Below are 13472 nucleotides of genomic sequence, written 5' to 3' on the forward strand. Positions count from 1 at the left end.
GGACAGATGTCTTTTAAACTGATAACAAGTTCAAACGGGTACCATTAATACAGGTAACCAGTGGAGGACAGAGGAGCCTCTTAAAGAAGAAGTTACAGGTCTGTGAGAGCCAGAAATCTTGCTTGTTTGTAGGTGACCAAATACTTATTTTCCACCATAATTTGCAAATAAATACATTAAAAATCCAACAATGTGATTTTCTGGATTTTTTTTCTCATTTTGTCTGTCATAGTTGAAGTGTACCTATGATGAAAATTACAGGCCTCTCATATTTTTAAGTGGGAGAACTTGCACAATTGGTGGCTGACTAAATACTTTTTTGCCCCACTGTATAGTATAGATCACTATAGTTTACCAAGCACCCTCATTGATGTTCAGTTAGTGTAGTAGTAAAATAGTTCACCCCTGATACTGTAATAAAGGTGTTACTGACATTGACGTGTGTTATTTTTTATGATCAAATTGGTATTTACCAGGTGGAGACGGCGACAGACTCCGAGTCGGAGAGCAAAGGGCTTCCTCAGTACCATTCTGTGGGCACCCAGGTGGAGGATGACAAAGGGTACGCATGCAGGAAATGGAAACAGAAAATACAACCGTTGCAGTTTGCCCTCTGACCTTTTACAGCAGCAGTTGATAATCTCCCTCTGGGTCCTGATTGCACTAAATCAATATTTATCGATATTGTGAAACTTATATTGAACATGTTCTGTTGAATGAATAGTTTTTTTGTATACAGTGCCTTTGGAAAGTATTCAGACCCCTTGACTTTTTCCAAATTTTGTTACATTACAGCCTTATTCTAAATTGATTACATTGTTTTTTTCCCCTCATCAATCTACACACAATATCCCATAATGACAAAGCAAAAACAAGTTTTTAGACATTTTTGCTAATTTAGAATAAATAAATAAAAACTGAAATATTATGTTTACTTAAGTATTCAGACCCTTTACTCAGTACTTTGTTGAAGCACCTTTGGCAGCAACTACAGCTTCGAGTCTTCTTGGGTATTACGCTACAAGCTTGGCACACCTGTATTTGGGGAGTTTCTCCCATTTTTATCTCTGTCAGGTTGGATGGGGAGCGTCGCGGCACAGCTATTTTCAAGTATCTCCAGAGATGTTTGACTGGGTTCAAGTCCAGGCTCTGGCTGGGCCACTCAAGGACATTCAGAGACTTGTCTTGGCTGTGTGCTTCGGGTCATTGTACTGTCTGAGGTCCTGAGCTCTCTGGAGCAGGTTTTCATCGAGGATCTCCCTGTACTTTGCTCCGTTCATCTTTGCCTCGATACTGACTAGTCTCCCAGTCTCTACCGCTGAAAAACATCCCCACAGCATGATGCTGTCACCATCCATGCTTCGTTTTAGGAACCTGGTGCCAGGTTTCTTCCAGACGTGACCCTTGGCATTCAGGCCTAAGAGTCTTTAGTTTCATCAGACCAGAGAATCTTTTGGCAAACTCCAAGCGGGCTGACATGTGCCTTTTACTGAGGAGTGGCTTCCACTCTACCATAAAGGCCTGACTGGTATAGTGCTGCACAGATAGTTGTCCTTCTGGAAGGTTCTCCCATCTCCACAGAGGAACTCTGGAGCTCTGTCAGAGTGACCATCGGGTTCTTGGTCACCTCCCTGATCAAGGCCTTTCTCCCCCCATTTGCTCATTTGGGCCGAGCGGCCAGCTCTAGGAAGTGTTGTTGGCTCCAAATTCCATTTAAGAATGATGGATGGCACTGTGTTATTGGGGACTTCAAATGCTGCAGAAATGTTTTGATATACCTTTCCCAGATCTGTGCCTCTTTCTCGGAGCTCTACCGAGAATTCCTTCGACCTCATGGCTTGGTTTTTGCTCTGACATGCACTGTCAACTGTGGGACCCTTTATAGACAGCCTTTCCAAGTCATGTCCAATCAATTGAAATTACCACAGGTGGCTTCCAATCAAGTTGTACAGACATCTCAAGGATGATCAATGGAAACAGGATGCACCTGAGCTCAATTTTGAGTCTAATAGCAAAGTGTCTGAATACTTATGTAAAATAAGGTATTTCTGTTTTTATTTTTGATAGATTTGCAAAAATATCTTTTAAAAAAAACGGTTTTCGCTTTGTCATTATGTGGTATTGTGTGTAGATTTCTGAGGATGTTTTTTCATTTAATCAATTTTAGAAAGAGGCTGTAACGTAACACAATTTGGAAAAAGTCATTGATTCTCTGAATCAATATCATCAATATATTTGTTTTCTCTCTCTTTGGACCCATATATTATTATCCTAAACTATTTATTATTCTCTGTATACATATATTTGTATGTGTGTGTCTGCATGTGTGTATTCTCCCTCAGGCATGGCAGGTTCAAGCGCTCCAACAGCGTGACGACGGCCGTACAAGCTGACATGGAACTAGAGGGCTTCCCCACCATGGAGGACAAGGGCCTGCAGTTCGGAGGGGGCTTGGGCTTCCGCGGGGGCCACTCGGAGCCTAGCACGCCCACCCAGTACGGGGCTGTCCGTACCGTCCGCACCCAGGGCCTCTTCAGCTACCGGGAGGACTACCAGCGCTCCTCCAGCGGACCGCCCAGCCCGCAGCCCGAGTCGTGGCTGACAGAGCCCTCTCTGGAGGGGGCTGAGACGGGCCGAGTGTCCCCCCTCCGCAGGGACGGCAGCTGGTTCATGCAGCTCCTCCATAATGAAACTAAGAGGATGGAGGGATGGTGTAAAGACATGGAGAGGGAGGCGGAAGAGCATGACCTGTCGGAGGAGAGTGAGTTTCTGACGCTGCAGCATAGAGGCATGTACTGGCTCTATAGTCCCTAAGGCAGGGGCTGTTCATATTCTAATGCATTCGTTTCTCAATGCATTCACTGATAACCCTTTAGAATTGAATGGGCAAAGTCATGTTTGTGGATGGAAATGTATTACAACCTACAAGTGTTGTTATTGACACATTTGCTTTGCTAATGAATACCTGTCCAGCGTTTTTGATTCTTGATGCAGTGGACAGATTTGAGTGAGATAACACTGGTGCGTAGCCAAAGAGCTCTATTTTCATGTCATCCAACAAATGTAAACGCCTGGAGTTTGCTAAACGCCATTGGCATTTAATTGTAACCGGTGCTGTGGTCAGATGACTTGAAAATAGAGCTCTTTGGCCACGTACACCAGTGATGGGTTTTGCATCGAAATAAGGATGCATAAGCAGGAGAGAACCCCATACATACTGTATAATATGGTGGTGGATTTTTGATGTTTTGGAGCTACTTTGCTTCCACTGGTCCTGGGGCCCTTGTTAAGGTCAACGGCATCATGAACTTTACCCAGTACCAGGACATTTTAGCCAAAAACCTGGTTGCCTCTGCCAGGAGGCTGAAGCTTGGTCGTGCGTGAATCTACCAGCAATAACCCCAAGCACACATCAAAATGGCCATTAAATGGCCTCCTGACCCCATTTAAAACCTGTGGTTTTAATTGAAGATGGCAGGCCATAAGCGCAGATAAAAATATATCAAGAATCTGGAAGGATTCTTTATGGAGGAATGGTCCAAGATCCCTCCCAATGTGTTCTCCAATCTCATAAAACATTTTAGAAATAGCTCCAGTGCTGTTTTCCTTACAAGGCGAGGTATTGAAAACATTGAAAACAGGGGTGCCAATTATTTCACCACTATCGTTTTGAGAGAAACAAAGATTACTTATTAAACAAAATCTCTTTCCCTGAGAAATGGTAGAGAAAAAATATATATAATTTTCAAATGTTTTGGAGCATACCATATAGCTCAGTATTTGTATTATTTATTTTATAGTATTTTTTTGCCTGACTATATTTACAGAATTAGGAGTCTAATCTCACTCCATATGCACATCTCTCTCTCTCTCTCTCTCTCTCTCTGTCTCTATCTCTCTCTCTCTGTCTCTCTCTCTCTCTCTCTCTCTCTCTCTCTCTCTGTCTATCTCTCTGTCTCTATCTCTCTGTCTCTCTGTCTCTCTCTCTGTCTCTCTCTCTCTGTCTCTCTCTCTCTGTCTCTCTCTCTCTGTCTCTCTCTCTCTGTCTCTCTCTCTGTCTCTATCTCTCTCTCTGTCTCTATCTCTCTGTCTCTCTCTCTGTCTCTCTCTGTCTCTCTCTCTCTCTGTCTCTATCTCTCTCTCTGTCTCTCTCTCTCTCTGTCTCTCTCTCTCTCTCTCTCTCCGTCTCTCTCTGTCTCTATCTCTCTGTCTCTCTCTCTGTCTCTCTCTGTCTCTCTCTGTCCCTCTCTCTGTCTCTCTCTGTCTCTCTGTCCTCTCTCTCTCTGTCTCTCTCTCTCTCTCTCTCTCTGTCCCTCTCTGTCTCTCTCTGTCTCTCTCTCTGTCTCTCTCTCTCTCTCTCTCTCTCTCTCTGTCTCTCTCTCTGTCTCTCTCTCTGTCTCTCTCTCTGTCTCTCTCTCTCTGTCTCTCTCTCTCTGTCTCTCTCTCTCTGTCTCTCTCTCTCTGTCTCTGTCTCTCTGTCTCTATATCTCTGTCTCTCTCTGTCTCTATCTCTCTGTCTCTCTCTCTCTGTGTGTGTGTCCTCCAGTCCTAGGGAAAATCCGAAGTGCCGTGGGCAGCGCACAACTCCTCATGTCTCAAAAATTCCAGCAGTTCTACTGGCTGTGTCAGCAGAACCTGGTAAGTGCCCAATAATACTATAATAGACCATGGCGGGTGTACCATGATGGGTGTACTATGACGTGTGTGTGTGTGTGTGTGTGTGTGTGTGTGTGTGTGTGTGTGTGTGTGTGTGTGTGTGTGTGTGTGTGTGTGTGTGTGTGTGTGTGTGTGTGTGTGTGTGTGTGTGTGAGAACATATGCATGCATACGTCAGTGTTGTGTATTGAAATTACGCCTTATATCTCACATTCTCACTGTTGATAACCTACTGACAGCACACAGGGCTTGATAAGTGCTGTGCCTGAAGCTGCACTGACTGGCTGTCCCAATTGACATCGAAACAGGCCTTCTGCTTGTACTGACCCCCCACAGTAAGCGGAAGAAGAATAAAAATAGGAAACTGAGGTGTCTACGTTCACACCGTTCATTAATACAGAGAGACAGACTTTCAATGGGTTTTGAATAACGAACCTTCCACCCTCTCTCGTTACTCACCCCAAACGTAGTCGAGAAGTTTTCACATTTTCGTAAGACCTCATTTTAATTACCCGCCTAATGTCAACCTGCATTAGTTACTGTAGGGCTAGTCTCAGAAGACACACAAATACAGTTTCCAGAGCTATCCTCTTTGTTAAGTTACTTTTTGAGAGAGACTGCTCAAATGATGCTTCACTTGCCATTTCTTCACACAATGCAGACATTTCTTAAATGAAAAAAAGCAAAGAGTTTGTGAGAGGAGGGGCTTTAATGACCCTTCTCCTTTGCTGTAGCGTGATTCTTTTTTGTGTCTGATGCCTATGATACCTTAAAGCTGGTGTTTTGCTCTCTTTCTGAGGGGCCGTGGGTTCACTATCTGCGTTCCCCCAGAGATAATGGGATGATGGATGAAGTCCCACATTTACTGTGACAGGGCTTAGATTGCCCTGAGCCTCTCAAACGTGTCCCACTGACTAGTACCCCTACCAGAGAGAGAGCACTACCCCTGGCATAACCCCATACCACAACTGTAATGACTGTGGGGGGGGGGGTGGAGTCGTGCGTGCAAGTGCACGTGTTTGTGTCATCTGGACAGCGCAAGTGGTCAGTAACACAAATGTCAATGTCGAACCTGTTCAGGTATACAGCACACCGTGTTGCGTTTGTGTGCTGAGTCATTGCCGACCTTTATGTGTAATTATGCGTTGAATGTTCACACAAACAGATAAGTGGGAGTGATGAATGCTCTTTTATAGTGTAGAACGCCACATGGATGTAGCCTTGATTTGCTCCATGAAATGGAGCTCATGGCTGGCAAAAGGACATGAAATGCATCTGTTATTTTAAAGAGTTAAGGAGGACATCTAGTGGTTGGACAGTTTACAGGAGGGGGGTTTGGAAGCAGGTGTTGGAAGATGCAATAGCTGGTGATGTAACACAAGCACTTAAAAAAATCCCAATTATAGTCTATAACAGTTATGACTATACGTTCTCATGGTCACTGAGGTGTTGATAACTATATAAAATGTTCTCCCTCCCCCACCTTTCACTTTTCCGGTCACCCCCCCTTCCTTGCCACCCTTCACCCCTCAGGACCCCAGCGCCATGCCCCGCCCCACCTCTCAGGACCTGGCCGGATTCTGGGACCTGCTGCAGCTCTCCATCGACGACGTCACTGCCAAGTTTGACGAGCTGCAGGAAATCAAGAGCAACGAGTGGAGGCCCGTGGAGAGCCCCGAGAAGAAGACACCATTACAGGTATGTTAATGGAGTTGTTACCCTTGCTTAGCTGTATAGCTTTTCACAGCTAGCAAACTGGACTGTGGAGGTGTATTGTCTAATGGTATTGGCCAATTCTTACTTATTTGTATTGTTTTATCCTGCCCTTGTTCAGAAAATGACATGGCTCAAATCTCTCATTCTCTCTCTCTTTCTCTCTCTCATCCTCTCGATCGCATTCTCTTTATCTCTCATTCACTCTCTATAAAGGAGAGGAAGTGGCCTCCCCCGCTGCCAAAGAGGCCTCCGAAGGGGCGTGGCGGCGTGATGCGGGAGCGCTCTCTGGATCTGCAGGACCGCCAGCGTCAGGAGGCACGGCGCCGCCTCATGGCAGCTAAGCGGGCGGCTTCCTTCAGACAGAACTCAGCCACAGAGCGTGCGGACAGCATCGAGATCTACATCCCCGAGGCCCAGACCCGCCTTTGAGGTCCAAGCATTTACCCCTCTAGCCTGACCCCGACCCCAGCTCTACCCCCTTCCGGCCCCCATATCCCAGACCCAGCCAGTGGGTGTCACCCAGACTCCTTCCTCCCTCTTTCTTGTCGTCTGTGTCTCTCACTTTCACTTCTTACTGTTTCTCTCCATCTATTGCCCTTCTTCTGATGTCCTCTCCCCTTTAAGACGGAGGTAATATTCACCACCCCTCCACCCCATTATAATGAGCTGCTACTACAACCTCCCCTTTAACCGAACTGATCCACCATCACAATTATATTTGGCTAATTACAAGCAAAATGATTATTTTCTATACTGTAACAAATTCTCTTGTTGGAAATGTATTCATCCCCCCCAAGAGCTTTCGCATTGCCATCATGTATTATGAGCCTCTGGGTAAAGTAAGGGTAATATCAGTATTTTCCCACCGTGTTCAAAAGGAATCACAAAGTGCAACTTTTCTATGGAGAATCTCACCAGCATCAGTGGTCTTGGGCTAAATCACCCTGTGCGGAGACTACTACTCCCCAGTGGTAGCACAGAGGTGGTGATGACTCACTGTCAAGATAGAAGTCTGGAAATGTCTCCCCCATGTTTGTGGGTTGTCAGTCAAAGTGGGGGGAATATGTAGTGCGATTGATCAACACCTGCTATTGAAATACCTCAGTCTTGCAGTGGGCACTCTAGGGTAAAAACCATAGACATAGAATTAAAATCTATTTCTATGGGGTCTATTCTATTTCTATGGTAGAGACCAAGGAGTAGTCATCACATCTGATATGGTCGCACAGCATCCTGGGTATAGTAGTTCCGTTGTTATTCTTGGGACGTACTCACACCACTTTTTACCAGGCTTGCTGCTGCAGCCACTGCCTAACATTGCTGAGACATGGGATGTGAAAAAGACATGCAGCAGTAACCCAGCTAGCACATTTAGTTCCTTGGAAGTTGTGGGACAGAAGTTTTTGGTTTCCAATTGATTCTGGGAACAAAGCCATAAGTTTCCTGATCGGTAAAACTGAACGTTTTTAAAACGTTCTGGGAATGTACATTTTTAGGTTGCACGGAGGTTCTGAGAACCTTTTACTACGGTTCCCTGAAAGTTTTCCTGGGAGGTTTTATTAACGTTCTGAGAACGGAAATTATAGGTTATTTGAAGGTGATCAAATAACGTTGTGAGAACATTCTCTAAATATTGTGAATGTTTGGAACTAAATATTAAGGTTATTTTGAGGTTTTTTAATCACTTAAAACGTTCACTGAACGTTTCAATAAGACTGCTAGCTTAGGTTAACTGTTTTGAACTCCAATGAGATAGGACACACGGAAATGAATCATGCAAACACATGTATTTTTTTATTTTGGCACAGCGTCAGTGAGATTCAAACCTATGATCTGCGACAGCAGGATGGCGCTACAGTAGCATGCCATGTTTTTTAAACTCATACAAAGATGTTAATTTTAGTATATTCCAACGGACCCCAGTTCAAAGGAAACTCCTTAAGACCAGGGTGCCCAATTATTGGGGACAGCCAATACACCTCAACACACTTACGAAGAAAGAAGATAGAGAGAGTTTTGTTGACACTGAGAATAGATGTATAAGATTTTAAATAACATAATTATGATGTTCTTTGAACGCTACAATGTTGTAACATTTTCTTAATGTTCTTAAAACAATGGCTTTAAATAGAACCGTGAGGAAACCTGCAGAAAACTTTACACTAAAGTACTGAAATTCCCACAGAATAACGTTGTTTCTTAACGTTCTCAGAACTATTTCAGAATATTCCCAATGTCAAACCAGTTGACGAACATTCCTTTAACATTACAATTTTTTTTGTTAAACGTAACCATGTTTGAACTTTTAGGAAACATTCTGTTAAAGTAAATGAAATAACAAGAAAATAAAGTGTTTTTTGTCAAGTTCTATAAATGTGTTGAGAAGGTTCCAAAGCCAAGCAACTATCCTGTACCAATCCCAGAAAGTTGTGGGAAGGTTGAATGCAACATAACCATGGGACAACCACCCGGTCACCATGCTCTAAGAAACTTATGGTTCTCAGAACGTAATGTGCTAGCTGGGACAGTACCTTAGGGCTGCATTTATGCATTTTCAGTTACGATAACGGCTTTGTCGTAAGGTTGAAACATGGTTATGATATGGGTTGTACAGTGCATTTATTCGTCTGATCCATGTTTCCATTGCAACACTATTGTAAAACACTTAAAGGGAAAAAATGTTTCAAATTTCATGAAAAAAAAAAAAGTTGACTATGATATAATGCATTTTTGCACCTTATATATATACTATTCATGTTTGTATTTCCAAGGGAAATGTAGTAAATGACACTCACATGATATTGTTGCAGTTGAATTGCAAGGACAAAAAAATGGAACATTTGCTATTGAATATGTCTATGATGCTGTTCTATACACAGCATCAATCTGCACCTTGAGTTTTGTGTCCATCCCCTGATGTCCAGTACTATTGTAATGATAATAATGGTGATAAATAATGTAATCTATCACATATATACCCAATGACCAACATCACAAACTACATTGAACTTGAATTGTATCATAGTGGACGCTGTGAAAGAATGACTGTCGATGGGGTGGAGAGAGCAGTGCCCCAACAGACAGATGACTTATACCTATTAGAGACCACATCACACACATTCTATCCCATCCGGCACACAACAATCAAGTATTTTTTACAGAAGTAGTGTGGGACAGACAGGTGCAAATGTCACTTTAACACTATCCAGTTACTAGTAAATGGTGCTGCTTTTTACCTGAAACGGTTGTCCTTTACCCAGTCCTATGTGCACGCACACACACACACACACACACACACACACACACACTCAAGGACTTTTTAATAACAGAGATTTACTAAAATGGTGCCCATAGCATCTGCAATTAAAGATGGCGGCTATTGACTTGCGGGAAGAAAGAAAAAAAACATATTTGCAAAATGTCTATTTGCAGTGTTCATTTCTGCTTAAAAGTTGTTTATTGACAACACGTACGATGAGGTATTTCTACTCCCTATCTTGCCATGAGCTAAGAGGGTTGCTGTAATAGTAGCCGTAGTCAAAGGTCTAGGGAATTCTAGTGAGAGAGAGAGAGCGCAAGGCATTTACATTTTTATGACGTTACTCCGTTGCTTTGGCGGTGCCCGACAACACCACACTTGGAGCTTATTGTTTCAATAAACTCTATATTTCCTTCAAAAAATGAAACTGTACTTATACTATATGACATGATATACTGGCATTTGTGTTGTACTGCGTGTCATTGATATAGTATATCCATTTACCCATATGAACAGTAAATTGGATTTTTTTTTTTTTTTTGTATAATTCATTTATTCCCATATACTTGTTATGTTAGGGTTGTAAGCTTCTAGCACCAGTGGTCGACTAGGAATTTTCAATAGAATGTGATGCAAAAACAGGGTGAGCTGTTATATATCCACATAGCCTAGATTAAGACCATTTTAATTGCGACCTTTTGAAAGGGCAACACACAATAAGCAACAGTTCAGTTGGTCAGATACGTTGCCAGATATTTTGCTAAAAAAGGGTGGAAAGTAGTTGAATAAACTGGGACTTTCCTCATTCCTCTATAGCTTCTGGTAAACCACTCAACGTCTCCAATTTCATTCCCTGACATCGGCCTCTCTCTGCTGTGAACCTCAATGAAACCGTTACGTACCAGACGGCCTTAAACACATCGAAAGCAAAATCATATACGAATGTAGAGTCACTAACAATGCAACAACAACAAAAAGGTCATAGGAGATGTGTAGGTGCTGTGTAACAGCAAACAGTACAGTATTGTGATTCTATGTGGACACAAAGTCCATGTCTGGTCTAAGTGAGGTAACAGCAGAAAGTGAGAGACATTGATAGCTTAATGAAGAAAAAACAGTCAGAGGTTCCCATTAGATTAGAGTATGATCGTTGAAATGACGTCACTTTCACACCCGTGGTGGTCTCATCTGAAAGATTCATAACCACAGGGTCAACAACTGCTGCTATAGTGACGTCACCACAGTTACTAATTTGCACACTGATACATAACACCAAATTGAAGATTATATTAAACATGATAGATTGGCCAAGGCAAATAGTTCATGGATCTTCACGTTCTTCTTTCCCCTTTATCGTTTCCTAGTCTTTAGTTATTCATATTGTGTGATATTATAATGTATGGCCCAGCAATTTTTGTTGGTCTTCGTAGAAAGTGAATTGCCCTTTCTCCAATCTCAAACATAATCTATTATCATGTTTGTCCCATACCGTATACTTTCTCATGATCTAAGGAGGGTTTGCAAGTTCGGCAACTACGTACGATGGGGGGAAAAAATCCTTAGGTGCCTTAAAATCAGACTTACAAGAATCTATGAATGAATGTCTTAGTTTGAGGTCTTTGGTTGGAATATGATGCCATGCAGAGTGCTTGGCCATCTCTGGTTGTGTTGATTGAGTTGCAATGTCACCTCAAAGGGCTGTTTGGGAGGAAAGCTAGCTTGTTTTTTTTTTCATCCAAATGCCTTGATATTAGTAGTTTGGATTAGCATTGGATCATTTTGAATTGTTATACTGTTGTATGACTGCAGCACAAGTTGATAATTGAAGAGGATGAGATGATGTGAAAATTGAATTGATACATTTTGTGTGATTGTTTAAACTATGCTTTTGGTAAGATCTGTCATTGTTGGCATCCATTCATTCTCACAGGTAGAGATTGTTCCCATGGTACATGTCCCCAAGTTTACGTTATGTCACCGGTATGCAAGTGTCTTCGTGATTGGTACACACTGTATATCATTTATCATCATGAAATCGTGTATGTTGATGATCTTTGATTTATTTTGACCAACAGATAGTGCTGCGTAGACATTTTTTATCAGAATCAAACTGAATCAATGTAACAGGAGCGAACATAGGTTATGTGTGTACGTGTGTTTGCATTTGTGTGTGCCCTGCGTGTTTGTGTGTGTGTGGCTCGGAGGGGGATGGCAGAGAAAAACAACATCCCAGGGAGTATTTTTCCTTGCTATGATATCGTAACCTCGTCCCAGTTCTCAATGCTTTATGGCTTATTATCGTTACCACAAACTAGAGACTGACTAAACTTGACCTGCTAAAAAGTGCAATAGTGTTTCATACAACAGGCAGGCACACATACAGCTATTTACCTCATGGTTTGAGAGTCAGTTACAGTGACAACACACGGCCACCACACGCCTGTGTCCTATGCAGTAGTCCTGCCAGCCTGCATCATGTCCCCATTTCTACAGACATTCCCTCTAACGCATGATGGCCCCAGTGGAAATGAGTCTTTGTTTGCTGATCTCTATGGAAGTGGACATTGTCTTAAGGAGGTTGAAGAATTGAGTTGTTGTGCACAGTTCAAATCTCAGTACGTTTTCAGTCATCTTGATCTATCTTCAGAAACGTTGGTGTTTGCACACTTACTGGCCAGGTCATTCTGAAAGCAGCTTGGTATTCTATTAAACACACGGTACATCACCCTCATATAATATGCAGTATGTCCATGATGAATTGCTTTCCTGATTGCATTTTAACGATTGGAAATATCCTCCTTTTAATGCTCTTCAAGACTTAAACGCTAATCACACACATATAAACAGACATTTAGAATAACAAATTGCATCATATCCAAGTTCTTTGGTGTGATATTTTGTTCTGCAGCCCTTTTACGTGTGGAACTCTTTTAGGGGCTAAAATGTACATCGTCTTGGGCAAATGTGTTTGGTGAGCTGTTGTGCTATAAACCTCAAAGAAGTCAGTAAAGGTGCTGAAGTTAATTGAACTTGTTTTTTCTTCTTTTCTTTCTCAAGAATTACAGAGATTGGTTTATTCTGACAATCAGCGCACAAACACAGGTACGCGCACACACTACACAGCAGTAAGACAAAATGTCCTCAAGATGGCACCCTAAATTCTTTATTTTGAACAATTCATCTTGAGGTATTTTGACACCAACACGATTTTCTATGGCCCTGTAAACTTTGCTTGAGTTTTTCTTTCAATTTTTTCCTTTTTTCCAGTGCAGTTGCACTCTAAGAATGTCTCTCTCTCTCCTCATAAAATATTTGATTCAATAAGGAGCACAGTGTTGTTCTTTATCATTATCACTGATTTTGGCCACTGACCTTCCACAAAATACCATGGGCTCTTTCTTAATTTCCTTGAGGCAATGTTATTTTATTTTAATTTTAAAAGGTTTGAGCGAATCAGAGCTGCTTTACATTGAAAACCACATGGACTGAATGTGCCCACTGCCCGTTTAGCAATAAGCTTCATTCAATGCATTGTAGCCTTTACATCACAACATCTACAGTATGGCCTTCTAATTTGACCTGCCACCCAAACACTTTATTCCTTAGTCAATGCCAATGGAGGGTTCTGCTTACAAGGTCTCCCATTCCCCTGCTATTACCTAGGCCTACATGTACAGTGCCTTTGGAAAGTATTCAGACCCCTTGACTTTTTCCACATTTTGTTACATTACAGCCTTATTCTAAAATGTATTAAATAGTTTTTTCCACTCATCAATCTACACACCCCATAATGACAAAGGAAAAACAGGTTTTCCAATTTTTTTTAGACTTGTCCCGAAGCC

At 42.2% G+C, this 13472-nt stretch overlaps 2 protein-coding genes across 2 annotated transcripts in view; both read left to right on the plus strand.

Annotated features, from left to right (window-relative positions):
* LOC112251512 (disks large-associated protein 2-like) overlaps positions 1–617 on the plus strand; it is a 47401-nt gene extending 46784 nt beyond the window's left edge. Inside the window, exon 7 of the mRNA XM_024422502.2 lies at positions 477–617. Within this exon, the coding sequence (XP_024278270.1) occupies positions 477–617 (141 nt within the window). The remainder of the gene's footprint in view (positions 1–476) is intronic.
* On the plus strand, positions 387–13365 carry LOC112245166 (disks large-associated protein 2-like). Its single transcript, XM_042321807.1, has 5 exons — positions 387–562; positions 2343–2761; positions 4547–4638; positions 6189–6353; positions 6585–13365. Exons 2-5 carry the CDS (start codon positions 2395–2397, stop codon positions 6798–6800), a joined length of 840 nt encoding a protein of 279 aa, XP_042177741.1. The 5' UTR covers positions 387–562; positions 2343–2394; the 3' UTR covers positions 6801–13365.
* The last annotated feature ends 107 nt before the right edge of the window (positions 13366–13472 follow it).

The sequence above is a fragment of the Oncorhynchus tshawytscha genome, linkage group LG05, assembly GCF_018296145.1.
Source record: "Oncorhynchus tshawytscha isolate Ot180627B linkage group LG05, Otsh_v2.0, whole genome shotgun sequence".
NCBI classification, from domain to species: domain Eukaryota; kingdom Metazoa; phylum Chordata; class Actinopteri; order Salmoniformes; family Salmonidae; genus Oncorhynchus; species Oncorhynchus tshawytscha.

What these genes read in the sequence shown, in the direction of transcription:
- LOC112245166 (XM_042321807.1), top strand. Translation starts at nt 2,395, where the DNA reads ATGGAACTAGAGGGCTTCCCCACCATGGAGGACAAGGGCCTGCAGTTC. An exon ending in GGCTGTGTCAGCAGAACCTG is followed by an intron (nt 4,639 to 6,188) that starts GTAAGTGCCCAA and finishes TTCACCCCTCAG; the next exon opens with GACCCCAGCGCCATGCCCCG. An exon ending in AGAAGAAGACACCATTACAG is followed by an intron (nt 6,354 to 6,584) that starts GTATGTTAATGG and finishes CTCTCTATAAAG; the next exon opens with GAGAGGAAGTGGCCTCCCCC.